This window comes from Oncorhynchus nerka, linkage group LG9b (genome assembly GCF_034236695.1).
Source record: "Oncorhynchus nerka isolate Pitt River linkage group LG9b, Oner_Uvic_2.0, whole genome shotgun sequence".
NCBI classification, from domain to species: Eukaryota; Metazoa; Chordata; class Actinopteri; order Salmoniformes; family Salmonidae; genus Oncorhynchus; species Oncorhynchus nerka.
The window spans coordinates 14,732,611-14,759,475 of NC_088424.1; the positions used below are offsets into that span (position 1 = coordinate 14,732,611).

At 47.6% G+C, this 26,865-nt stretch overlaps 1 protein-coding gene, 1 non-coding gene and 1 pseudogene across 2 annotated transcripts; all 3 read left to right on the forward strand.

Moving 5' to 3' along the window:
• Positions 1-98: 98 nt before the first annotated feature.
• Positions 99-26,516, forward strand: LOC115114326 (eukaryotic translation initiation factor 4 gamma 1-like). The gene is given in 34 exon segments (XM_029642463.2): positions 99-147; positions 2,397-2,515; positions 2,743-2,829; positions 3,022-3,054; positions 3,694-3,714; positions 4,443-4,622; positions 4,857-4,956; positions 11,424-11,522; positions 11,525-11,577; positions 12,407-12,496; positions 13,096-13,174; positions 13,348-13,797; positions 13,800-14,381; positions 14,530-14,618; positions 15,068-15,248; positions 15,519-15,652; positions 15,857-16,009; positions 16,749-17,141; positions 18,239-18,385; positions 18,675-18,908; positions 19,063-19,167; positions 19,443-19,802; positions 20,113-20,242; positions 20,650-20,752; positions 20,885-21,144; positions 21,274-21,398; positions 21,517-21,689; positions 21,873-21,998; positions 22,231-22,312; positions 22,424-22,522; positions 23,548-23,685; positions 23,826-23,907; positions 24,319-24,459; positions 24,968-26,516. Coding segments are annotated over 34 exon segments (5,364 nt in total). The 5' UTR covers positions 99-113; the 3' UTR covers positions 25,150-26,516.
• Positions 23,970-24,088, forward strand: LOC115114905 (small nucleolar RNA SNORA57; annotated as a pseudogene).
• LOC115114893 (small nucleolar RNA SNORA3/SNORA45 family) lies at positions 24,527-24,657 on the forward strand. Its single transcript, XR_003861289.1, has one exon. It is a non-coding gene; the product is annotated as a small nucleolar RNA SNORA3/SNORA45 family (small nucleolar RNA).
• Positions 26,517-26,865: the final 349 nt, after the last annotated feature.

Here is a 26,865-nt window from a genome sequence, read left to right on the forward strand (position 1 = left end):
ATATATTTTCCACTGTTGATTCCAGTCTTCGCTCATATCCCTCACAGACACAATTCATAACCGGTAAGAATCCAGTGTGCGATACCTGCTATCGATCTTTGAAAGACAATTGGATGAAGGCCCTGCTCTTGTCAGTCCATTTACAAGGTTAGCTAACCTAGCTAGCTAGTTTAGAAGAGTAGCTAATGTTAGCTAGCTACATGTAAAACCGCTGGCTAGCTAAAATTTAATATTGGCTTTGGCTGTCTGCTCGTCAAAACGAGCTTGATAAGCTAACCTTTTGAGTTTAAACTAATGCCAGTTCATATCGGTGTTTTAAGTGGGTGAAGGTATTGGTCAATTAGTTAGTGAGCTAACGCTAGCCTGGAATGTTTCTAGCTTTCTAATCTTCCCTCTTGTGAACGTTCAATATGACAGTTCCCATCGAAACAAATTGACTATCTAAACCATTTCGTTAACCTGTGTTTTACTTCAATGCCGGTCTGGCGATTTACTCTTGAGTTTCTTAAATCACACTTTTAAAATATCTAACGTTGGTTAATCCGACCTGTCAACATAGCTAAATCTAGGTAAGGCAATTGTCATGCTGGTTTTTCTATGTGTGAGGCTTGGTTGGGCCTACAACGAATTAATTCTGATCGCAAGACTAGCATACCAATTAACATATGAAAGTGTATCAACTATTTCAATTGGATACCAATAAAGTAATGTCTTTAATATTGCGATGCACAAATGATGTGTCGACATGTCACTGCAGAATGTATCAGTCACTCGACATTAATATGAGAGACACGTAGAACTACCACACAGGCTGGCTAGCTAGCTAGCGCGCGTTAGCTAGTGGGGTGTGCAGGCCTTCCCTGCAATTTGACCCATCAGTAATGTTAGTTGTACCGAATCAAACCACAAACCGATCGTGTTATCATAGGGTTATTTCATGGTCTTTATTTGTATTTAGTGCCTAAAATGTGTTTACCAAATAATGAGCTAGCCACAGATGGGATAACATGGCTAACACCGGGTACTTGCTAGCTAGTAGTTAGCTAGCCATATGACACGTCTTCCTAATGTGGGATCGCCTCTTTAGACCATGTGATAACAGTTTGACACTACTTCTTTTCATGCTTGAATTAATGGCAACACTGTAGCAATAAGTAATGGGAATTTGCGGAACCTCTTACATGTCTCAGTAGACCCATGCCTGTCTACAACCCACACCACTCAAATGTGGAATATATTGCTTAACAGTAAAAGTATACAGAAAATATAGAGAATCTCAAACATTGTAACCACTAACCAGCACATATCTCTAAAAAAATGGGGAAAATCTGTAACAGAGGCTACTGGCAAGTGAACTTTGACCAGAAACAATACATTCTCTGAAACTAGCTAACCAGTTAGTTCAATTGAGCGTGAGTGAATGTACCAGCTCAGGCCAGCGTGAGCCTAATCCCCAAGAACGGATGCAGAGAAGTGAATATATATTTTAGATTTTTATTTAACCTTTATTTAACAAGGCACGTTTAAGAACAAATTCTTATTTCACAATGACGGCCTACCCCGGCTAAACCCTTCCCGAACCCGGACGACGCTGGGCTAATTGTGTACCGCCCAATGGGACTCCCGATCACGTCCTCTAGTACTGAGATGCAGTGCCTTAGACCGCTGCGTCACTCGGACCCCATGACCCCATTAACTGTTTTTTCGCCATTTCTAATCCGCATCCATGTGTCATGTCAAATTCATCTCCCCATCATTAGTTGACGATAGTCATGGTGCAACGTGTTTTTTTATCATCTGCCAGGAGGATCAATAGATGGTTCAACTGCCCCTAAAGTGGAGATATGGTAATTACCCATAACCCAATTCAACCCCAGGAGGGATGTGATCTCTCTTGTTTCAGGCCTAAATAGCGGTTAAGAGGTATATGCAACTTTCCCCAGCTGAAATAGGCTAAACCTAGAAGACTAAGTGGAAAGTGAAGGAGAGATATAGGGAGGTGAAAATAAGTGTGTATTGGCGCAAGGGTACAGGGAGGAGGCATTACTGTTATCAGGGCAGGGTCAGTAAACACCACCCTTGCTGCTTGGCGGGACAACCTTTCTATAGCGCAGACCAACCCACTAACCCATTTCCAATTTTGGAACTTGCCTCAACAACAATGCTGTCACAAGTTCTGACATCCCTGTTAGTGGAAGCCCATGAACTTCATAGGGAGTTAACTTGAGGCTGCTCGATCATCGGTCAGTGGGCATGGTGTCCAGGTTATTATTGTATATCTAGTCTACTCACCTTAGTCTGACCTACCCAGTATCAAAATGTAGATTGTAGTCTTCCATGTTTTTTGTTGATTTAGATTTTTTGTTGTTTTGCTAACTCTTCCTCCTTCTCCTCAGATCGGCTGGCAAGTCAGCGCCACCCTAATGCAGAACCAAGTGAAATGAACAAACCACCGCAGCCTATAACGGGACCCACCTCTGTCCCACACCCCTCCCCCTCCCCTGGACTGACACAGGTGAGAGCCATTGACAAGACCCAGTGTGTGCTGACTGGTCAGGGTAGCGTTCATTAGGACAAAAACACGTGAGAACGTTTTGAAACTGGGACATTGCTACCTGAACTTGTCCAATAAGGATGCACATTTTTGTTTTATTACATTGTACCCTATTGAACACAACCCATCTCTGGCAGGAAATTATCTAACTAACACAGTTGTGTTTCTCTCCCTCCCTTCTCTCCCAGGCTGCCTATGCCCCAGGTCAGCCCCCTTCTCTCGTCTTTGCCACCCCACCACCTCAACAAATGAACTCTTCACCGCAACCGCGACAGGTATTGCCCTCTCCATCGCTCTCATTCTATTTCCTGCTCTTTTGCTCACGCTCTCTAAATGTCCAAGCTTCTGTTACGCTGTTAACTCCAACTCTTGCTCAACTGTAACGCTTTGGTCCAACCTGTTTGTGTTTAAGTGTCTCTGGCTACCAACCTTGATCTCTTGCTCTCTTTTGCTGTCCTCCCTCCCAGTTCGCCGCAGGGCCTCGTGCTTTACACCAACAGGTACTAACTCCCCTCACCTTCCCCAAAATGTCTGTCATCTCGACCTGAAAGTAGACCGCTGTGCGTGAATGCAATTTAACTTCAGAGAAAGATGAGGCTAAACAGCCATTCTAGTTCTGATCAGACCCAGCTGTAACTAGATGTAAAACCACCTGATTTTGAGTGAAATATTTCAAAAAGTTTCAATTCAGGCCATGAGTAGAGTGCCGTGCTATAATCCTCAGTCCTTTTGTGGCTCTCCAGGACCAAGGATTCCAGTAGTGATGTGTTCAGGCTGCTAATTACATAGGTTGCCCTTGGTTACACCTGATTCCACCCACTGTAGGGCTATACGGTAAACTTCCTAGGCACCAGGGTCCATCGGTTTTTACATTTCACCTGTTCATGTATAAATGAGTTTCCCTAATCAGGCAAAGTGCCAGCCAGGCCTACGATCAACGGTATTTCCTTGTGGATTTAACTCTAGCTTTATTTTTCCTTGATTGCTTCATATTTTCTGGTAGTCAGCAGAAAACTGTTAGTGGCTGAGTGATATACTGCTTCTTCTCATTCTCTCGTTCCTTCTGCTCTCTCTTCTCTTGTCCTCCTCCTCTCACCCCCCCCCCTCTTGCTCTCTGCCCGTGTGTTGTGCGGCTGAAGGGCGGATACAGGGCACTGCAGGTAACAGCTTATTTTCCTTCTCACCCTCCTCTCGGTCCGTTGAACCTAGCCGTAGTTTAGTCTGAGTCTATAGAACTAATGTCCAAAAGTTTACTCTCGACCCTTGCCCGAGGGCTGACAATAATCAGTGATCATTGGCAAAATACTTTTGTTGGGTAGATGCTAGCTATGATCATTGTCGAAACTTGTAGCTGATCCTGCTTCAGTTTAATCCTGCTCCGTCCTATTATAGCCTAGTTCCCAGTTTGACCACCTTTTGAAATACTAACCAGAGCCTGTGTCCACAAAGTGTCTTTTGACTAGGAGTCCTGATCTAGGATTTGTCCATAGAATCGTATTCAATATTATTGAAAAAGCCAAACAGATCCTAGATCAGCACTCTTACTCTGAGACGCTTTGTAAATACTGGGCCAGGATGGATATAGTGCCTCCCTGTTAGTCATGGGGGATTCTCATACTCGCTACTCTATGAACATGCACCCATGAGGTGTCCAGTAACTCACAACACAGGCTTGTAAATCCCAAACTAAACCCCCCCCCCCATGGCAGTGATCGTGTGTGCAGTGTGTTCAGCTCTCTGGAGTCTCGACCGACCTCCACCATCTGACAGTTTCAACATGTGACATTTTAACACCGCAGTACACACAGCTCACAATTTCACTCATACACACACTCAAATATACTGTAAAAATATACTGACCGTTTCTCTCTCCCCTCCATCTCTCTAGCCCTACTATGCCAACAGGGCCACCATGTCCACCAGTGCCCCCCGGGTCCAGACCAGCAGCGGGCCTCGTCCGGTGGGTCCCACCCATGTCTACCAGCCCAGCTCCCAGATGATGATGATCCCTGGGCAGCAGCTGTCCTTTGCTGGCTCCCCTCAGGGCTACTTCATCCCCCCTGGACAGGTGCCACAACCGGTCATGATGACTTTATGTTAATGGTTAACTTCACTTGAATATAGGGTTGTTCTCGTACAGTATTCCAGCACCAAAAAGTCTAAAATCAACATAGTGTTGTAGCTATACCGAAACTCAGCAAACAAGAAGCTTGACCCCTTTAGGACAGGTAACTCACAGTCCTATACCTTTAAACAGTTCTAAGTGTCCAGTCTGCCCCCCCCCCTCTCTCTCTCTCTGTAGTACCGGGCTCCCTACATGCCACCCAGTCCACAATACCCCGTGACCAGTGGCACAGCAGGCTTCTACCCAGGAACCAGCCCGGCTGAATACCCCACCTATGGTAAGGGGCTCCACTCTGGGCCAAGGCCCAACAGCCAAGCACAACCATGACCACAACCACAATCTGGATTTGAACCACAGGCACGACTGGATCAGCAGCTGGAACTCGAACCAAAACCTAGTGTTGAACTGCAATCAGATGCTCTTTGTCAGGGCATAAATGTAACTTTTTGGTCCACCAGCCACTGTGGCAGGTAGATAAAAAACAATAGATTTTTACCAGCCAAAATATTTTTGGGCCTGCTAAAATTACACCAGCAAAACACAAAAACGAACAAGCATGCTTTGTAATGTTTCTAGAACAATACATACAACAATACATTACTAGTGGGGATGCAACGGACAGTGGGCCCACGGTTTCAGTATCTTTATAAGAAACATAACGCAGCACCGTTTAAACAATGAACTCTTTATTTTGCCTATAGAGAAATAGAACTTTCTATTCGGAAGAATGGCAGCATGACTGACTAGGCCTGGTTTCTGTCTCTACTGTATGAAGTCAAGGGGAGAAAAACCTTCAAATTAAAATGGCTTCTTAGCTTAGACAACCTGTAGGTTCTTTGCCTTCTCTATTTTAAATAAACAGGGTACATACTTGTATAGGCAATATTTAAAAGTAAAAATAACAAAAGTGCAACATCAATGTGGTACCCTGTATGAGATATCTATTCCTTTATGTTGAGGTTCTTTTATGGTTCTTCTGTGAAAAGATAAGCACGTCCAACATTCTCTGAAGCAAGACGAGAACGGCTTGTACTGACAATGTCCCCTGCGGTGGAGAAAACGCTCTCACTTACAACAGAGGTTCCCGGACACCGAGACTGTTGTGCAAGTTTTGTAACATGGGGGAACTTTGACTGGTTTGTTTTCCACCACACAAAAGGATCAGCATCCACATGAAGGAAATCTGCTGCCTTGTATGAGGTTACCACCTCAATAATTTTGGGAAAGGGCTTGGTCTGTTCCTCTGCTTTGAAAAGCTCCCCAGATAACTCTGCCCTGGCGATCTTTTTTTGAGGAGGGGATAATGATGGATGTTCTTCCTCTGTGGATGGCCCTGCTTGAAACTGCAAGAAAAATGGCTAGTAATAATAATACAATTATTATTAAGTGAAACATATCTCATCACATGATAAAAGCAATATCATGAGAAATCGTTTAAAAGTCACAATTTCTTTGAGGTCCTTGTCGACTCTGTCGCAGCAGGCTGGGCAGGGGTTTAAACCTTGCATCAAGGGCTGTAGATCTTTGAAGGTAGTCCAGAGGATCCCGGTCTGTGTATCTTCTCTCCAAGTCCTGAGTGATGGCTGCCTTGGTCCTCCCAGATGGTTGCACTGTCCTCAGGACCCGGTGCCATGGATTTGATAATCATTGTCTTTAGAGGGATCATTGATGAGGTTTCACTGCTCATGAGAGTTGTCATTGTTTTCAGGGGGTTGAGTAGCCAAAATGAGTTCTTCTGCCAGCTTCAGTTCACTGTTAGTCAGCATGGTTCACTGTCAGTCAGTTCTTGACCGACTTCTTCACCGCCTACTCCAATACAGCAGAGTAGCTGGCCGGTTGCTGTTCCACAACGTTCCAGCATGTCATGAATGGTATTCCAACGGGTTGTGATGGATTGGGTGTCATGGATTCATTTGTGCTTTGGTATATCTAGCATCTCTTGCTTGACTGTCAACTTGGTGAGCGGTGGTGTTTTTGTGACCTTCCCCAGGAGGCGGGACACTGCCTTGGGAGAGAGAGAGACTGCCCTCTTGGCTGCAAGGTTCAGGATGTGTGCAAAACATCCAATGTGGGGGCCCAAACCCATCAGCTTCATGGATGGCATTCACTATCTTTTGTGCGTTATCTGTAGTGGCTGGGATTGTGCTATTTGGTCTTTCTTGCTTTCCACTCTGTCACAGCGTTCAGTAGTTCAAGGGCTACCCCTTCGTCAACCCAATCCAGTACATAGTGAACCGTTACCGTGAGGTAGCCTTGAGTTGCTCTGGAAGTCCAACTATCAGTGGAGAGAGTTAAGATAGGGTGTCTGTCAATTCCTATCCAAATTCTCTCTGATGATTCATGGAGTTTGGGAATTACTTTGCTGCTGAAAAACGTGTGGGAGGGGACATTTTTCATCAGGTGACGAAATCTCGAGTCAGTAACCACAAAATAGGGCTGCAAATCTTTGGCTGTCAATACTCCCACTGCTTTCGTTATTTCTTTATTTTTCTGAATTTGTCGCAAATTGTTGTTGGAAGGCAGCAGCAAGAGGTTGTTGTGTTTTTGCTAACGAGTGGACTCTCCTTGCTCCAGCTCCACCTGCAAGGGATACGGCCGGGTGATGGCGACTTAAATTACACATGTTATAAGTGTTTCCACTCGAGTCGCCGACAGTGGCAAGGCAATGCTTGCGGATTGTACTTTGTTTACGGTCTTCTTACCCTCATCATTGTATTGAACGCCAAAATGTTCCCACACAGCGGATTTGAAAGACTGCTGTGCCTCTTCAAATTTGCTTCTCTCTGTTTCGCTAGCGCTCGCCATTGTCACATTGGAGCTGAGAGAATATTTGTTTCCTCTCTCTTCATGGGGAGGTTTCCTACTGAGATGTCATTGCAAATCATCCATTGGTTGTTTTAAGGGGGAGGGGGTTGCGGTCACTACGGTTGCCACATTTTAAGCCATTTCTGTGAGGTAAAGTTTGTCAGCCCTCAGGGGTCCCCTAATGTCCTGTGGCCCCAAGCAGTTGCCTGCCAAGCCTGTTCTCAAGTTGTGCGTCTGGTTCTGTGGATCTAAATGTACAACGTGCATGTAGTCTGCAGCGCAATAATTACATTTGGAAATGATAGGAAAATGACAGGCATATCGTAATTCTGCGGTTCACATGTGCGTATTGAACTGTAGGGGGCGTACTGAACGGTTCGACAAAATACTGTCTCATTGCATCCCTAATTACTAGTAAAAAGTAACTAATGTGGTGTATATTAAATCATATTTTTTGTCACCTGAGCCCTTAATTTTTCCCCTGGAACATGACCCGTCAAACCGCCCTTGTTAACACCCGCTTGCTTGACCCGGAAGCCAGCAGCACCAATAATGTGTCGGAGGAAACACCTTTCAACTGGTGACCGAGGTCAGCTTGCAGGCGCCCGGCCTGCCACAAGGAGTCGCTAGAGCGTCTTGAGCCAAGTAAAGCCAAACACTCCCCTAACCCAGACGATGGTGAGCCAATTGTGTGCCACCCTATGGGACTTCAGGTCACAGCCGGTAATGACACAGCCTGGGATCGAACCCCAGGCTGTAGTGATGCCGCAACACTGCAATGCGGTGCATTAGACTGCTGTGCCACTCTGGAGCCTGTGACCTGAGTCTTTTAACCAAAATACTGTATCACAGATGAGACAAATGCTCACCTGCCCCTTTAAGGGCGGGAGGTTACCGTGGTAGCGCAACTCGTCATGTTTGTGCCTGTGAGATTGAGTCTGACTAGTAGAAGTGTTTTCTCTTTCCTAGCAGTTGAAACTCAAAGAGAGAAACAACTTAGCTTGTGAACAAAACAATGTAAATAGTGAAGAAAGAAACAAGGGCAGTCTCACTTCAGTGGACTTTAGTTTCAAGTAAATTAGACCAATTTTTATGCCTGTGGGTAGGCATCTAAAAATCTTTGACTCAGATCTTCACATGCAAGGGCCACAGGGCCACAAGGGCCACAGCAAGGCAAATTTTCTATAGGATTGAGGTCAGGGCTTTGTGATGGCCACTCCAATACCTTGACTTTGTTGTCCTTAAGCCATTTTGCAACAACTTTGGAAGTATGGTTGTGGTCATTGTTCATTTGGAAGACCCATTTGCGACCAAGCTTTAACTTCCTGACTGATGTCTTGAGTTGTTGCTTCAATATATCCACATAATTTCCCTTCCTTATGATGCTATCTATTTTGTGAAGTGCACCAGTCCCTCCTGCAGCAAAGCACCCCCACAACATGATGCTTCCACCCCCATGCTTCACGGTTGGGGTGGTTTTCTTCTGCTTGCAAGCATCCCCCTTTTTCCTCCAAACATAACAATGGTCATTATGGCCAAACAGTTCTATTTTTGTTTCATCAGACCAGAGGACATTTCTCCAAAAAGCACGATCTTTGTCCCCATGTGCAGTTGCAAACCGTAGTCTGGCTTTTTTTAATGGCGGTTTTGGAGCAGTGGCTTCTTCCTTGCTGAGTGGTTCAGGTTCTATCGACATAGGACTTGTGGATATAGATAGTTTTGTATCGGTTTCCTCCAGCATCTTCACAAGGTCCTTCGCTGTTGTTCTGGGATTGATTTGCACTTTTTGCACCAAAGTACGTTCATTTCTAGGAGACGGAACGTGTCTCCTTTCTGAGCGGTATGACGGCTGCATGGTCCCATGGTGTTTATTTGCATACAGATGAACGTGGTACCTTCAGGCATTTGGAAATTGCTCCCAAGGATGAACCAGACTTGTGGAGGTCTACCATTTTTTTCCGAGGTCTTGGCTGATTTCTTTTGATTTTCACATGATGCCAAGCAAAGAGGCACTGAGTTTGAAGAGGCTTTGAAATACATCCACAGGTACACCTCCAATTGACTCAAATGATGTCAATTAGCCAATCAGAAGCTTCTAAAGTCATGACATTTTCTGGAATTTCCCAAGCTGTTTAAAGGGACAGTCAACTTAGTCTATGTAAACTTCTGACCCACTGGAATTGTGATACAGTGAATGATAAGGGAAATAATCTGTCTGTAAACAATTGTTGGAACAATTACTTGTCATGCACAAAGTAGATGTCCTAACAGACTTGCCAAAACTATAGTTTGTTAACAAGAAATTTGTGGAGTGGTTGAAAAACGAGTTTTAATGACTACTACCTAAGTGTATGTAAACTTCCGACTTCAACTGTTTATAGGCTTCGTCGTTCTTTGACTTTGTGCGATTACATTTTCCAGCTATAGTTTGAAAACAGCTACAAGCAGAATTAATTTTGCTTAAAAAGTTTTCACACTTGACTATGTTTCTTAACAAATGCGAGTGAAATGCTTGCCCTGTTGAGCCCTGACCAACGTGGCTGGTGGAGTCTTACCTGCCAATGCCCAAATCTACCCGCAGGTGGCGGGTGTTAATTTTAGGGCCTGATCTTAGTTGATCTTACAGTTGGTCAGTCAGTTGATCTTAGGTTCTTTACCGTATGGCTTTGCTGGTTGTTTGTAGTGGTTTTGCCTGGCAGGTGTTTGTGTGTATGGTGGTCTTTGTTTCTCTTAGGACCAAGGCTGTGTGTGTGTGTTTTTCTTTTTTTTTTTTGGCTTTGGTTCGGCTCTATCAGTCTGTTCTGTCTTCTCACCTGCTGCCTCTTACTGCCTTAACACCCTGCTTACCTCTGGTTCCCTTCTCATTCACTCACTCTGCATCTCTCTTCCTGTCCTCTCTCTCCTTTTTCTCTCTTCCCTTCCCTCGCTTCCTTCCTCTCCTCCCCCTGTCGTGTTCAGAGCCCTCTCTGGCTGCGAGGGAAAGGCGGGGGGGGGGGAGAGGGGGGCGGGCGAGAGAACGGGCGTCTCTCTCTCCACGGCGCTCCTCTCACCTCCCAGCGCTACCCCGGTGAGTAAGTGTGTGTTGCACGGTGTGTGCGGGGCTGCATCTTTATCTGCATGTTTGGTTTGTAGTTTTGTGTGTTTGTTTGGTTTGTAGCTGTCCCCCCCCCCGCCACCCTTAGTTTTATTTTGCTCCGGGTGCATGTGGGTCGGGGCTTGAAACAAACCTTTTGGTCTCCCAGCCACTCCCCCCACCTCCCCCAAACCTGGAGGAGCATGCTTTGTAATGTTTCTCAAACAAATGTATTACTAGTAATCAGTGATGTGGTATATTGCTCAATGCTATTTCATTATTTGTGACATCAGCTACATCTTAAAATATCTCAGGTCTAACTAGCAGTTGAGGCAGACATATATTGGAAACAACCTGGCTTGTGAACATTGAACAAAACATTGTAATAGCCAAGGAACACAGTCTCACTGTAGTAGACTTTTAAGAGTGAATTAGACCAATATTTATGCCTGTGCTCAGCGCTTCTAAAATCAGTCTTACTTCAGCACTTCAATCCCAGTGCGCACAGCTCCCCAGCCAGGCAGTGTGGGAGCTGGCATGTTTTAGGGTTGGTCGTTCTTTGTGCGATTTAGCTGCCAGCTCTTTATATTGCTGTAAATGTGCTCGTTCTTCACTTCTAACTCTTCTTATTCGTAAATGCGAGTGCTTGCACTGCCAACGTGGCTGGGGAAATAGACGTCTTACCAATGCCAATCTACTTTTTAAAATTTTCGGCCCTGTTGTGGTTATTTTAACGTGTTCTATTTCAGTGTGTGGTTATTTCAATGCTTGTTTAGTCTGTATGGTAAGTTTGTGGTCATTTTAGTGTGTGATTGTGTGTTGCTTTTCGTGCTGTGTTTGACTTGCCCCCCCCCCCCCCCCTACAGCAGGTGCCTACTACCCGGCCCAGCCCCAGTACAGCCACACACCCCCTGTCCAAACCGCGCCTGTCATGATAAGCCCCGCCCAGCCCCAGCAACAGGCCCTGCCCCTCAGCCGCCGCCGAGCCAACCACTGGCACCCAAGAGGGAGCGCAAAGCGGTACTGTACCACAAACTAATCTTGCTTTTCCACTAAGACTGTACCCCTGGTGTTTGGCCTGGAGACGCAGGCTTTTGACCCTGACATGGGGCCAGACTGGGACTTTTCTGGGTGCGTGAACATGGCAAAGGTTGACTGTTATCATATCAATTGGGCCTTTTCCTTATAAAAAGCAACTGTTCAGGGGATTCAAAAGTTGTTGATGCTGCTTTTAACCAGTCGTTAGTGTCAGCCCACACTGTTGAGAACACTTTCTCTAGTATAATACCAGGGTATATATTTGGAGTGGAAAAGCCCTATAAAGGTCAGAGGGCAGCTGGTATACTATGACCTCGCTGCTGAGGTCAATGCAGTGCAGGAGTAGTACATCTTGCCCCTTACCGCTTATACGGGGTCAGACACGGATACCCTCTCTCCCTCCCCCTTATGGTTAAAGATAGAATCGGGGGGATGGTAATCTGTTCCTATATCAGAATTGGCCTCAGGGTAATGTGACCCTAGATATGTGATTAAAGGCAACTCACCTCATGACACAGATGGAGATTGAACAGCGGGCAAGAAGTATAGATTAGTTTAGACTGTAGGAGTGATGACTGGAGAAGAGAAAAGGGCACTATCATTTATTTAGGCCTATTTAACTAGGGTTGTATTCATCAGTATATACCGTAGCAAAAGGGTTCGCAATGGGGAAAAGAAAACGGATAGCCAGTCCCTCCCGGTTTCTGTGCGTTTTTCATCTGTTGACGTCTAGTGAATACTGCCCAGGCTAGTCGATTTTTAATATGAAGTAGTCTGACTGTCGGTTGTTCAACTTCCTCCTTCTCTTCAGATCAGAATACGAGACCCCAACCAGGGGGGCCGCGATATCACAGAGGAAATCATGTCCGGGGGAAGGGCCACCTCCACCCCCCCATCACAGGTATGCCTCGCTACCCACTGGGGCCTGCCTGTTCAGGACAATGTAACCTCACAGACCATTCAGAACGTTGTTGTCCAATGATTAAAACTCTATTGCTGTTCACATCCTGAAACTTTGTGATTGGTATTTATCATATGAGGACATCAAATAAACTATGGGGGGGGGGCAGAAATGTATAATGTAGAACCGATTCGAATGTTTCAGACAGAGCAGTGTCAGCTCTATACATTCTAGTTCTATACATTCAACTCTAAATGTTTCACATCCCTCAATACATCCCCTGGTTTCACCACCTCCTTGGGATCATTCCCAGTGATGAGCTCACAATGCAAGTTTGTAATCTTGTGTCTTTGAGATGACTCCACAGAGATGATGTCATAGAGGAGACCAGGAAGTATGGAATGGAAGCCAACTGTTCCAGAACGGTTCCATTCAGTTAGTGTTTACTTTTAGGTTGTTGTGTCTCGTCTCCAACTCGATTGGTTTTGATCAAGGCAATAGGATAGCGTTAGAAAACACTGTGCAACATATTTGTGATTATTATTTTTTAAATCTAGTGTACTCTAGTTTTTACGGTGCTCCTCGTTTTCTGCCACTAGTCCTCCACTACAGAGGGAGAAGGTCCTTCCCAGACCAACGGAGAAGTTACAAAGCCCGTCACCATGATGACGAGAACAGGTGAGCGTCCTCCCAGGTCTTGTGGTACTAAAATGTCTTTACATGGTGATATTTGCCACATTACATAGAGTAGAACAGCATGAAGTAAACGATGAACTTGATCTTCAATGATTGAATGATATTACGTAATAGTTCCAAAACGGTTCTGAACTGATTATTATGTATTTTTTCAGATGACAACACGGAACCTGCAGAAACAATGGTCGCCATGACCCCGCCTCCTGCGTTGGTGACCCCAGAGCCTGCCACCGCCACCGCCTCAACTGAGGCCAAGCAGGAAAAAGATAGCCAGGCAGCCCCACCTACCGAACAGGTCGTCAGCCAATCGGCTGTCCCCACGGCTGCGGGGAAGGCCGAGGAGGCCATTCCGCCAGAGGAAGACCAGGCCCCTCCCCCATCCCCCTCGCCCCCGGCAGCTCCTACCTCCCCTCCCCCTGCAGAGGTGCAGACATCACCCCCCATCACCACCATCGCTCAGGTCAGTGACACGGTGGATGCCGGTGTGACCCTGGCGGGAAAGGCAGTGACTCCTGAAGCTCCTCCCATTGAGGAAGAGCCTTCGGCCGCCCTAGCAGCCGTCGAGAAGCCTCCTGCTCTGGTAGCGGAGAAAGAGGAGGCAGAGAATAAAAGGAAGAAGAAGTAGTGGTGGTGGAGGAGGAGATTGTAGAGAAGGTAAAGGAGGAGCCTGTGCTTACCACCAAGCCAGAGGTAGTGGCGCCTGTTACGGTGGCGGTCGCTAAAGAACACACTAAGCCCGCTCCACGACCTTTGACTCCCGTTGCCACAGCAACGATCAAACACTCTGCCCCGGCCGTGAAGCCGGTGGTGTCTGTGGAAGCTCCCACTAAAACTGAGAGCGTGGTCGAGCCGACAGCGCCGAAACAGGAAACTGCTGCTGCTGTGCCCGTGTCTGCCCCCGTTCCTGCCGTCACCCCCTCTGTCCCGGAGGCAGAGCCCGCCATGGCCCAGAAGAGCGAGGCGCAGACGCCCCTGTCCAACGGCCTCCCCCAGGAGTACCCCGACGAGGTAGACTCCCCCGTGCCCGCACAAGAGCGAACTGCAATGCCCAACACCGAGCCTGCCGTTCCCACACCTCAGGAAACTGCTACCCTTGCAGATGCTGCCGTGGCAGAGGAGGGGGAGAAAGAGGAAGATGCAGCCACGGTGCCCTTGGCCAGTAGCCCTTCAGAGGACACGTCTATGCAAGGTGAGAGGGGAAGGTTTTTACTGGTCGGGATCACTTGGTCAGGAAGTACTGTGTGCACCAAGGGTTTGGCTGGTGCAGACGGGTTCTGGATGGTGTGGCTTCAGGTTTTGACGTAACAACTTCTGGATGTAACCCTCCTCTCTCCTAGCTGCTGTGTCTGTGCCAAAGAAGAAGAGGAACATGAAGGAGCTGAACAAGAAGGAGGCCATAGGAGACATGCTGGATGCCTTCAAAGAGGTGCGTTTGTATCTACTTATGTGCCTGCTTGCATAGAGCAGAGCAGCCTTCTAAAGTCATGAGCTATTCTGAACAGTTGTCCGTGACCACTTGAAGGTGGACCAGTGGTAAACCTTGAAAAACGTGTAAGATTGTTACTCCCAGCACTGCAGTCCAGCTGCTACTCCGGTTTGGTCAGTGCAAGAGCAACTTGGCATATGGCACCGTTGGTCTTTGTGCCTGGAGTCCTGGTATATCTGTCGAGACAATCATTTCACTTCCCAGCAAGTTTTTGTCAAACTTCCCGTATGCGAATTTGAAACTTGTATTCTCTCACAACAACAAAATAAAATGTATCAAAAAAGATTGTCACCCCAAATCCTGACGGCATTGTAGGGGTCTCAAATTCATTCTATTCCGTCTTACCCCTCCAATTGTCCTGTCCCTTCTCCCAACTCTCATCCATACAGGAGAAGGAGGCGGCGGCTGCCCCCGAGCCCTTGTCCACTCTGGCGGAGCCCAGCCCTGTGGCCCCTCTCCCTTTGGTGACAGCCGACGCGCCAGACGAGACGTGGGAGGAGAAGGAGGACAAGCAGAACGCCGACACGCCCCCGCTCAAACCAGGCGACCTCAAGTACCAGTACAAAGGAGGTGGGTGGCCCCCTAGAAATAAATGTGTCTGTAGGTGACCCAATTCATCTTTGTTGACGCCGACTATCTCTTATGTGAAATGTCTCATCGTGAATGGTCAACGACCCCATTATGCAGGTGTATGGCCAGCGTTATCCCTCCCGGGATGCATGTCTCTTCAGGAGCAGTCTGATAGATTTGGTTGAATGTGTCCCAGCAACGGTTAAGCAGTATGAAAGAGTCCGTCGCCCGTTCAAACTCTCCCACTCCTCCACCCTTTCCTCCCAACAGAGCAATGGAAGCCTATCGACCCGGAGGATAAGAAGAGGTACGACAGGGAGTTCCTGCTGGGCTTCCGGTACATTGGTGCCAGCATGAACAAGCCCGAGGGCCTGCCTCTTATCTGCGATGTGGTGTTGGATAAGGTAAACTATGTCATTGAAGGAAAGAAATAACAATTTAATGAGCCAATATATTTTTATTTTTATAGGCATCCAGTTTGAATTGTATTATTCACAACTAAGTGACGTGATTATGCCCCCGTAGTTCATTCGTGTGCTTTTCGAGTCTGTCCCGAACACTAATTTCAATGTCAAATTCATAGGTTCTTAATCCTCTCCTCTCTGTAGGCCAATAAGACCCCCATGCGCCCAGCGGAGCCGGGTCGCAACATGATGAACGCCGGGCCAGACTTCACCCCCGCCTTCATGGGTAACCTGGGCAGACAGTCCTCCGGAGGTGGGGGAGGGGGACCACGGGGCCCTGGAAGGGACCATATGGGAGTGAGTATCGCAGTGTGGGTCCGTGTATGGAGTTATATAGTGGACGCTTCAAAAAATATATATATATTTTTTTTTTATGGGGTAGATCATATTTAATATGGCAGATGGATGGAGGCTTAAGTGAAAAAATTGGTCCCCATTTCCAATCCCCCATGTTTTTTTCTTTGTAAATATATATATTATTTTTAATACTATATATACATACATACATACATACATACATACATACATACACAGAAGTATGTGGATTCGGCTATTTCAGCCACACCCATTGCTGACAGGTGTATAAAACCGAGCACACATCTTTGCTAAAACGGGTTATATCCATCCAGATGCCTCTGTTGTAAGTGCGTAGAGATCCTATAATTCAAGACCAAGATCGACCATTTTTTTTGGTCACGTGTGGGCTGTCGTCACAGTTCAAAGCATTAGTCACAGTTCAAAGTATGTCATTACCTCACTCTCCACATGATAGAAATCAATCATTTGTCACACATTGCTTGAAAACAAATGGATGAATTGGTCAACAACCAGTAATTTATTGTGAGCATTTAAAGATGACCATTGAATAGTGTTCTAAGACTGCCATTGACTGGAACTGGTGCTGCTCTCTACCTTGTTTATGTCTAAAGCTGGACTCAAGTTGTAAATAGTTTGATGTTCTTTCTCTCTGTTTTATCCCTCTACCCCTCACCCATCTTGCTATCCCCCTTTGCTCTCTCTCCTCTCCCCTCCCCAGCCCCCAGGACCCCGGCGCTCCCAGCAGGGCCAGCGCAAGGAGCCCCGCAAGATCATCATCTCCTCATCGCTAGGCGGCGACGTGGAGCTCAACAAGGCAGAGAAAGCCTGGAAGCCCGCGATGAAGATGGCGGGGAGCCGCGGGACCGGCCCCGAGGAGGAGGAGAGCGACGACCCCGAGCAGGCCAAGACCCAGGAGCTGTTCAAGAGGGTCCGCTCCATCCTCAACAAGCTGACCCCTCAGATGTTCCAGCAACTGATGAAACAGGTCACCGAGCTGACCATCGACACGGAGGAGCGGCTGAAGGGAGTGATCGACCTGATCTTTGAGAAGGCCATCTCCGAGCCCAACTTCTCCGTGGCCTACGCCAACATGTGCCGCTGCCTTATGGGGGTGAGTGACGTGACTGACGACGTTTGGGAATTTTGTGTTTGTCTTTTTTTTCTTTCATTCTCTCTGCCTCTACTTTGAGCCATGTGTTTGGATTCTGCCTTCTGAAAATACCTCATAGTTTGACAACCGAGTTGTGCTGTTCATTGCTCAATGTCATCGCTCATTTTGTAAACGATAACTATTGATACATCACTAGCTCAAACAGTTAATGTGCAAAAAATACATGACAAGTTCTTGTAGTGGGGTGTTAGATGCCTTATCTCCTTTATGGCTCAGATCAGGTGCCTACGTACATCATTACACACACACACACACACAGAAGTCAGCTCAGACAGGTCCAGTTGAGAGAGGCCCAGCTCATGAGCTCCATCAGCAGCAGACTTTTACGTCCTCCGAAACATGACCCGCCTAGCCGCTCTTCTTAACACCCTCGTGCTTCACCCGAAAGCCAGCTGCACCAATGTGCCTTAGGAAACACCGTTCAACTGATTACCGAAGTCAGCCTGCAGGCGCTCGGGCCCGCAGCAAGGAGTCGCCAGAGCGCTATGAGCCAAGTAAAGCCCCCCGGCCAAACACTCCCCTAACACGGACAACACCGGGCCAATTGTATGCTGCCCTATGGGACTCCCGGTCACGGTCGGTTGTGTGACAGCCTGGCATCAAAGCCGGGTCTGTAGTGACACCTCAAGCACTATGATGCATTTCCTTCCACCGCTGCGCCACTTGGGAGGCCCTAGCAGATTTGAATTTAGAATGGAAAATTTATGTTTCTATTGCAACAAATGTTAGTGCATCACACTGAGTCACACCGAATCGTTTCAAACTAAAATGTATCATTTCGGGGCCCGTGTGTCTAGGTGTGTATGGTGTCGTCTTGAAAGGGAAAGCTGCACATCCGTACACTGCAGTATAGGGATGGAAATGAAGAACTCGAGGAGCTGAGAAGCCCTCTTTCGTTCGTTTTCTTCTCCCCTCTGTTTTAATTCTGTCTTCATCCATTTGTTTGAGTGTACTTTTCTAAGCCACTGAACATAAACGAAACTGACCTTGAACTAAACATGACTTGTTCCTTGTTTCCTTTCCTTGTGTCCTCCCAGTTGAAAGTGCCCACCACAGACAAGCCGGGAGTGACTGTGAACTTCCGTAAGCTGCTGCTGAACCGCTGTCAGAAGGAGTTTGAGAAGGACCAGGACGACGACGTGATCTTTGAGGCCAAACAGAAGGAGATGGAGGCCGCAAAAGAGGTACGACATCACATCCTGTCTACACAACAGATGCGTTCTGTTATATTCATATCCAACCCTTGTTCATATTGCCAATATCACAAGATTGGTCTCTATCCTCATAAATTCTAAATCCATGTATTTGACTATTCATTTGACTTGCTGTTTTTCACTTTTGCCGAGGTCTGTGGTTGAACTAGCAAAGATAGAATCACATTCTGTTCTGTCCCGAACCCTCAAAGAGCGGGTGCATTTTGGGCAATACAGCTTTCTTTACTTTCAAATGACCTTTTGACCTCTCACCTCCCAGGAGGAGAAAGCCGGTCTGAAGGCGGAGCTGGAGGAGGCGAAGGACAAGGCGCGCCGGCGGTCGCTGGGCAACATCAAGTTCATCGGCGAGCTGTTCAAGCTGAAGATGCTGACGGAGGCCATCATGCACGACTGCATCGTCAAGCTGCTGAAGAACCACGACGAGGAGTCGCTGGAGTGCCTCTGTAGACTGCTGTCCACCATCGGCAAGGACCTGGACTTTGAGAAGGCCAAGGTATGCAGAGAGAGAGATACAGACACATAAAGGCATGTACGCATGCCAATGCACAGGGACACACACACATACTGATACCTGACATATTTCCTCTGCAGAAATGTGAATGGCCACACACACACCAGTCTTAGTGTCCCTCTGTTTGTCCCTACAGCCCCGTATGGACCAGTACTTTGCCCAGATGGACAAGATCATCAAGGAGAAGAAGACCTCGTCCAGGATCCGCTTCATGCTGCAGGACGTCATCGACCTCAGACGGGTACAACTACACCTCCCTCCATCCCTCTCTGTGCAATGTTCTCTCCATTTCTCATTTTCTCTCCATCTTTCTGTATCTTCCTCTCTCTTTCTGTCCTTCACGCCCTCCTCTTTCTCCTCTTCAGCGCTCTCTTTCACTTCTTCTTTCCTCTGTCTTCTCTGCAATAGTATCATTACAGTCATGGCGTCACAGCAATGACCATACTCTAATTCATCATATGGCTCTAAAGCCTTTGGGAATTCTTAGACTTTAAAAGAGTTCTCTCCCTCCACCAGAGTGGCTGGGTGCCCCGGCGAGGGGAACAAGGCCCGAAGACCATAGACCAGATCCACAAGGACGCTGAGCGAGAGGAGCAAATGCAGCTGGTCAAGGTCCAACAGCAGCTTATGTCAAGGAATGACAGTGGTGGTGGAGGAGGAGGAGGTGGTGGTGGAAGAGGAGGAGGTGGTGGTGGAGGAAGAGACGGCAGGGGGGGAGACCGAGACAGAGGAGGAAGGGATCAGGGGGGCCGTGGGGGCCAGCACGGCGGCCAGGGGGCTAGGGGCAGCCAGCCCCAGGACGAAGGCTGGAACACAGTGCCCATCTCCACCAAGAACAGACCCATCGATACCAGCCGGCTCAGCAAGATCACCAAGGTGAGCGGTGGTTTTAAAGTTCGCAACTAATAAAGGAACGTGTTTTTAATTACTAAACCAACACAAATCAGGTTCCTAATTATGAGGGGGAAGGTAAGCAATCGTGTGTATTGATTGTATTTCAGTAGCTCATAAGGATGCTTTTTTGCGATCACATGACCAGGTGAAGAGTTTGTGTTCTCAGGGATTTCACTTGTCACTTAAGTAGCCATTTTTCGTCATTTTGTTTTACCAAGTCGAGTCCCCATTGAGATGGATATACTTATGTCATCACCTCTGCTCTCAACCTTTTGACCTCTCCCCCCACTAGCCTGGTGCTCTGGACTTCAACAACCAGCTCCTTGCGCCCCAGCTCGGGGGTAAGGGCATGTGGGGCAGCTGGGGCAAGGGCAGCAGTGGAGGCACCACGGGAGCCAAGCCTGCTGCCGGAGCTGAACCGGGTAGGGCCACATATGGGCGCGTGCCGAACACAGAGAGTCGGGTAGAAGCCTACTTCATACAAACACACACCGACATCCCTCACACAAGTGCAAAATACCCAACAAATGTGTCACACTGTACTATACACTCTTATAGTGCACACTGTACTATACACTCTTATAGTGCACACTGTACTATACACTCTTATAGTGCACACTGTACTATACACTCTTATAGTGCACACTGTACTATACACACTTATAGTGCACACTGTACTATACACACTTATAGTGCACACTGTACTATACACACTTATAGTGCACACTGTACTATACACACTTATAGTGCACACTGTACTATACACACTTGGCATTTGTGTGATATGCGTGTATTGATCTCTCGCTCATTCCTTCCTTTTGTTCTGTAGCAGCGGAGACTGGCCGTCCGGCCACTGGCAACCGTTTCTCTGCCTTGCAGCAGTCTGCTCCACCAGCGTCGTCCTCGGACGCTGACCGCAGGGTACCCCAGAGGTCAGTACCTCTGTTGCTGTTTTGCTTTCCGTTTCCCCTCATTCTTCCTGATCTTTCTCTCTGCCCCCCGACTCTCGCTTACACACCATAATTTTCTACTCCGCTCTCCAATATCTCTCTCCTTCTCCGTAGGTCCAGCTCCAGTCGTGACCGCGGCGGGGACCGGGACAGGTTCGACCGCTTCGAGCGGCGCGACAGTAGTCGCGACGCCCGCCCGCCTGTCACCAAGCGCAGCTTCAGCCGCGAGACAGAGGAGCGTAGGAGCGATAGTCGTACCCCTACGGAACCCCCCGTCCGGCGCGTAGCCAGCATGTCTGACGACCGGAACAGAGGCAGCCGTGACCGGGGAGGCAGTGGTAGCCGGGACAGGGCTCCTAGCAAGGAGGCTGTTGGTAAGAGACTATACACACACACACACACTGCCAACACATACATCATTCACACACACACACGCTGGATACATGTGCACACACCGTAGTGTAATATATGTTTTTGTGTGTAACTGTGTTGTATCTGTACAGTGAAGCGTGAGACAGGCCCCACCCTTCCCCCCGCTGCTCCGGCCAAACCGGCCATGACCGAGGAGGAGCTGGACAAGAAGTCCAGCGCCATCATCGAGGAGTATCTCCATCTCAACGATATGAAGGTACACACACACACACACCATCAGTTTTGTGTCCATGACAAAGGTACACACACAGAGGCGATTGCATAGCTGACTGCTGTAATACTAAACCCCTGTCCTTCCCCGTCCGGCCCTGTAGGAGGCGCTGCAGTGTGTAGGGGAGCTGAACAGCGCCCCGCTGCTCTTTGTGTTTGTGCGGAACGGCCTGGAGGACACTCTGGAGCGCAGCGCCATCGCCAGGGAACGGATGGGCCTGCTACTGCACCAACTCCTCAAGGCCGGCACCCTGCCCACAACACAGTACTACAAGGGGTGAGAGGCAGAGAGAGTAGTGCCCTAAAGACCAGGTTGTGTGCGTTTCTCAAATGGTGAAAGAAAGTATGTGTGTTTTGAGGAAGCACGCAATCCTGTCCACAAGATAGTGATTACTTTGCCTTGTTTTGTGGGTGAGAGAGCACTGAATAAGGTCTTTACCTGGTTATGTTTTAATCAAAGGCTCCAGGAGATCCTGGAGGTGGCTGAGGATATGGCCATAGACATCCCCCACATCTGGCAATACCTGGCTGAGCTCATCACCCCCATGCTCCATGACGGAGGCATCCCCATGGGACAGCTCTTCAGGTGAGGCCCAGGCTCTATATAGGTTGCATAGGCCCCAACTCCCGGCAGTCACTTGCATGTAACAGCGTTGGTTCCAGAAAGGCTTTGACTGACGCTTCACTTTGTGGATGAATAGTGAAGAAGTGCTAGTCAAGAAAATATACAGTTTGAGACGGATGTAAAGAATGAATGAGAAGTTTAAAGGAACGCTCGGTAACCTTTTGCTACTGTGTGTGTGTGTGTGTTTCTCCAGGGAGATCTCCAAGCCCCTGGTTCCCCTGGGTAAGGCTGGTCTGCTGCTGGTGCAGATTCTCAACTTACTCTGCAAAGGAATGGTAAGTGTCTCTGTGAAAGCAGCTCTGTGGGGTTTGTGTATGTCCATAAAATATTTTGTGTGTGTAAATTAATTGTGTATTAATGATTTGTAAAAAATAAATGATTTTCAGACCCATAAGAAGGTGGGTGGTCTGTGGACGGAAGCAGGGCTCAACTGGAGAGACTTCTTGCCAGAGGATGAGGACGTCAATAAGTTTGTGACTGAACAGGTCAGTGTGGGAGAAGGGGTTAAACTTCACAAAAAATAATAATAATATTTTTTTTAGTGCCACTCGTTCTGAATGCCATTTAAGATTTAAGATCGGTGGACTGAACATGCGACTGCCCTAAATAAATTAGAGGATTTTTGTTGTTTTGGTTAAGGGGGTTTGCCTTCTCGTTCTATAGGTGTGTTTAGCAACGAAACCGATGTGTGCAAAACGGACCTTGTTGGCTTAGAATCGAAGGATCATTGACAACAGCGTGAACTATATTTTGTCTCCAAATGTTTATTGAAAACATAAAAAAAGATTGCACAATAAGCATTGGTTGACTCCAATTGCGTTGTCACAGTTGTTGGTTAGTTAGCTAGCCAATTTTAGCCATATTTGCATAGACATAAGTCCAAACACCTCGAGACGCGATCTCAAGAACAAGACACAACTAACTGAAACAAGCCACCTACGGTTCCCCACACGGCCGCTTCTTATCATTGTAGATGGCTATTTGACCTTTCAGAACCGTAACACGCTGCCGCGCTGGCCCGTAACACGCTGCCGTGCTGGCCCGTAACACGCTGGCCCGTAACACGCTGCCGCGCTGGCCGTAACACGCTACCGCGCTGGCCTGTAACACGCTGCCGCGCTGGCCCGTAACACGCTGCCGCGCTGGCCCGTAACACGCTGCCGCGCTGGCCGTAACACGCTGCCGCGCTGGCCCGTAACACGCTGCCGCGCTGGCCCGTAACACGCTGGCCCGTAACACGCTGCCGCGCTGGCCCGTAACACGCTGCCGCGCTGGCCCGTAACACGCTGCCGCGCTGGCCGTAACACGCTGCCGCGCTGGCCCGTAACACGCGGCCCGTAACACGCTGCCGCGCTGGCCGTAACACGCTGCCGCGCTGGCCCGTAACACGCTGCCGCGCTGGCCCGTAACACGCGCGTATCAATTTTCGTGACGTGGTCAGGCAACCTGAGGGATCGGAGTGTGCCTTAGAGTTCCTAATGTAATTCTATGGTGTGTTCGCGCTTTCCAGAAAATTGAGTTTACCCTGGGGGAGGAGTCAGATGAGACCAATCAGAAGAAGCCCATGAGCGGGGAGGAGCTTAGCAAACATCTGGACAGACTGATCCAGGACAGGGCTAACAACCAGCGCATCAGAGACTGGGTCGAGGTGTGTGTGATGTGCATATGCATATGCAACTTTGTGTATCAGCCGGTCAATTGAAAGTTTAAACACGCTATCTACATGTAACTTTTGGGAAAGCAGGCTCTGTGTGGTAACTACTTATTTATTTACCCTCTCATTTACAGGCCAACCTGGACGAACAGCAGGCGGCTGCCAACCAGTTTGTGCGCGCTCTGATGACCTCCATTTGCCAGTCAGCTGTTATATGTGAGTACCGCGAAGCCCATATATCTGGCCCTTCTGTTTGCATACCTTAAAGATGCTTCCAACCTCCTTTCTGCTGTTGCCCTGTGTGTGTGTGTGATGGAGAGAAACCAAGGACAGTGCTATGTATTCGGTGCCAGAATGTTCCCGACTTCTGGTTCTATGCCCAATCGCTGGTACATTCTGATATCTGTCTGATTGGCAATGGGGGCATCAAGTTGGGTGTAGAATGAGTGTTGGTTGTTTGGTGCTACTCTCGGTTTATGGGTCTGGGTTAATTTTCCTATGAATCGGGTTGACTGGTTGGAGACTACGTTGTAAGAAGAATGGGGGTGGAACATGCATCCATCCTTTCTCCCTGTCTCTCCGCCTTCACTCACTCTTAACACGCTCTCCCTCCTTCCCTCCGTCCAGGTGAGAACCCGTACAAGGTGGACGTGGAGCAGATTACCCAGAGGGCCAAGCTGCTGCAGCGGTACCTGAGTGACGAGCATAGGGAGCTGCAGGCCCTTTACGCCCTCCAGGCCCTCATGGTGCACATGGAGCAACCGGCCAGTGAGTACAGTACTGTGGTGTGTGTGTGTTTCGCCTCAGTTCTGTGAGGTTGTGTATGATTGTGGGTAGCGAGGCTAGAGTCACGCCTTTACAACCTCATTGTCCTGGTGTGCTAGAGTGCTCGCAGAGTAAACCTCTTTGCCTATTCATTGGCTGTAGTCTCTTGTGGCCCAGCCAATCACCAGCTCAGATACAGAACCTCCGTTTTGATGTTTCTTTTTGTCGTGAACATGCACAGCACTGCAGGTGCTTCCCATTCCGTGTAGATTTTGTGATTGTCGTTCACATTCTGCCCCACTGGCATTGTCTTCTGTTTCGCAATTTTTTTTATTTTTATGTAAGATGAACTTTGATTGTTTGTGTGAATTAAAATGTTTGCTGAAGGCGTATGTATTTATCCACATTTCTCTATCAGATGGTGTTGTGGCTAGATTCATAGTTCAGGAATCATGATTATGGCTGTGTATCTTAACTACCCTCTCTGACTGTGGCATCCTCCCTTCGCCAGATCTGCTGCGGATGTTCTTTGACGCGCTGTACGACGAGGACGTGATCAAAGAGGAGGCCTTCTACAGGTGGGAGTCCAGCAAAGACCCCGCAGAGCAGACCGGCAAGGGCGTGGCCCTTAAGTCGGTCACCGCTTTCTTCACCTGGCTCCGCGAGGCCGAAGAGGAGTCCGACAAGGACTAAATGGCCTCTCTAAAACCACCACTGCCCTCTATGGCTAGGGAGGTGTATTGCAAGGGGAGCCCGAGGAGAGAATTGGACTCTGTGGCCCTTTTTTTTAATGTGGCGGACTGATATCGATCCTCAACAAGGCTTTTTAGAGAGGGACCTGACATGCAATCACTTTCTCTCTTCTCTCTCTCGCTCACTTCCTCATTCTCTTTTCCCTCTTTTGTGATGGCGTGTGTCCGCCGGAAATGAAATAAATGATTGAGACGGATTTTGCTTGTGTAAACGCGTGGAATAACTACTACGGTCACTGCGTATAAAACCCTTTTGACTTGTTGTTCATGAGAAAACAATGACAAACCAACACGCTGCTCTTTGTGGTTGTAGACAAAATTATATTATGCAACATACTATATGACACGCAAACGCATAGAGACAATGGTAGAGGTGTCATGTAGCATGTTTTTCCCTTGGAGTGGGGTATCATGCCATGCGTGTGTGTGTGACGTCCGATCGAACACAGAGCTCTGTCTTCTCTTTTTTTGTGTGTGTGTGCGCAGCATGGTTGAAGTGTTTCTTTTTAATGATGTAGACGAGGTATGTTTGCTGATCAGCTGACATCAAGCGTATGTTGCCGACTATAGAGGCTCTGAATGGCTTTCTGAGCGACGGTTCTTTTCCTTTTTTTCCACTTCCTGTTTACCGCAGTACTGGGACTTTGAGGACAGAGAAACAAGATGGGGGGATGGATTGTGACCTTTGACCATTAGCCTCTGACCTTGGCTACTGGAGGACGGTGGGGGTCTTCTATATGCTTCCTTAAAGCCTACCTTTCACTTCCTCCCCCAGTAGTCAATCCTGACTGAGATACTGCGTCTTTTACCTCTCCTGTAGTTACATGATGAACTGTTGGGTGCGTTCTCTCTCGACCCCTGTCGAATGAGAAAACAAACCCCATAACTAGAGGACTCCTTAATGACAAAAATCACCATTAAAACTTGAAACCTACAGAAATCAACTTGATGAAATAAGAAAAACAGAAATGATCCGAAAGCCTTTCCTACTCTAAGTGGAATCACATTTCAGGAGCGTTCTGTACATATATATTAAAGTTTTTTTTCTCAGTTTTATTTTTCAGAAATAATAAAAATAAATTACTGATGTAATGTAAACTATAAAATGCTGTATCATTTTCCAACAGAAGTGGCAGTTTGTCCAGATGCAGAGAGGGGTGCTTTAGGTCATCCATTGATTCGTTTTATTGGACTTTTGTAAATATTTTGTTGCTTTCTTTATTATTTAAGGAATTACTGCTTCTTTTTGCATCATAAACTGGAAAAGATGAGGAAACCGAAAATTGCAAATAAAAGACTTCTCAAGTTGCTGAGCGGAGTTTGTACATGCATGTCCCAGGTCTTGTGTTAAGGGTACTGTAGTGCAGGGCTTTTCAAACTTTTCTTGCCCTGGTAAAGTCGGCAACCCAGGGACCCCCATCATATGATAGCAACCAAAATAATGACTTGTATTATCAGGGGAATGGGAATGGCAGGTAGAAGTAAATCCATTTCAAAATGAATAGATTTGATAGACCGTTTCATTATTTTCGCCTTCTCACAGTTCATTGGAAGAGGAAGTGTTAACTCTAACAGCCTGTTAGCTAGAAGGGTATATTGGTGGTGAAGATAATTTTGCTGTTGTAAATCAAATTTTCAGCAATGAAAGATTGAGCTG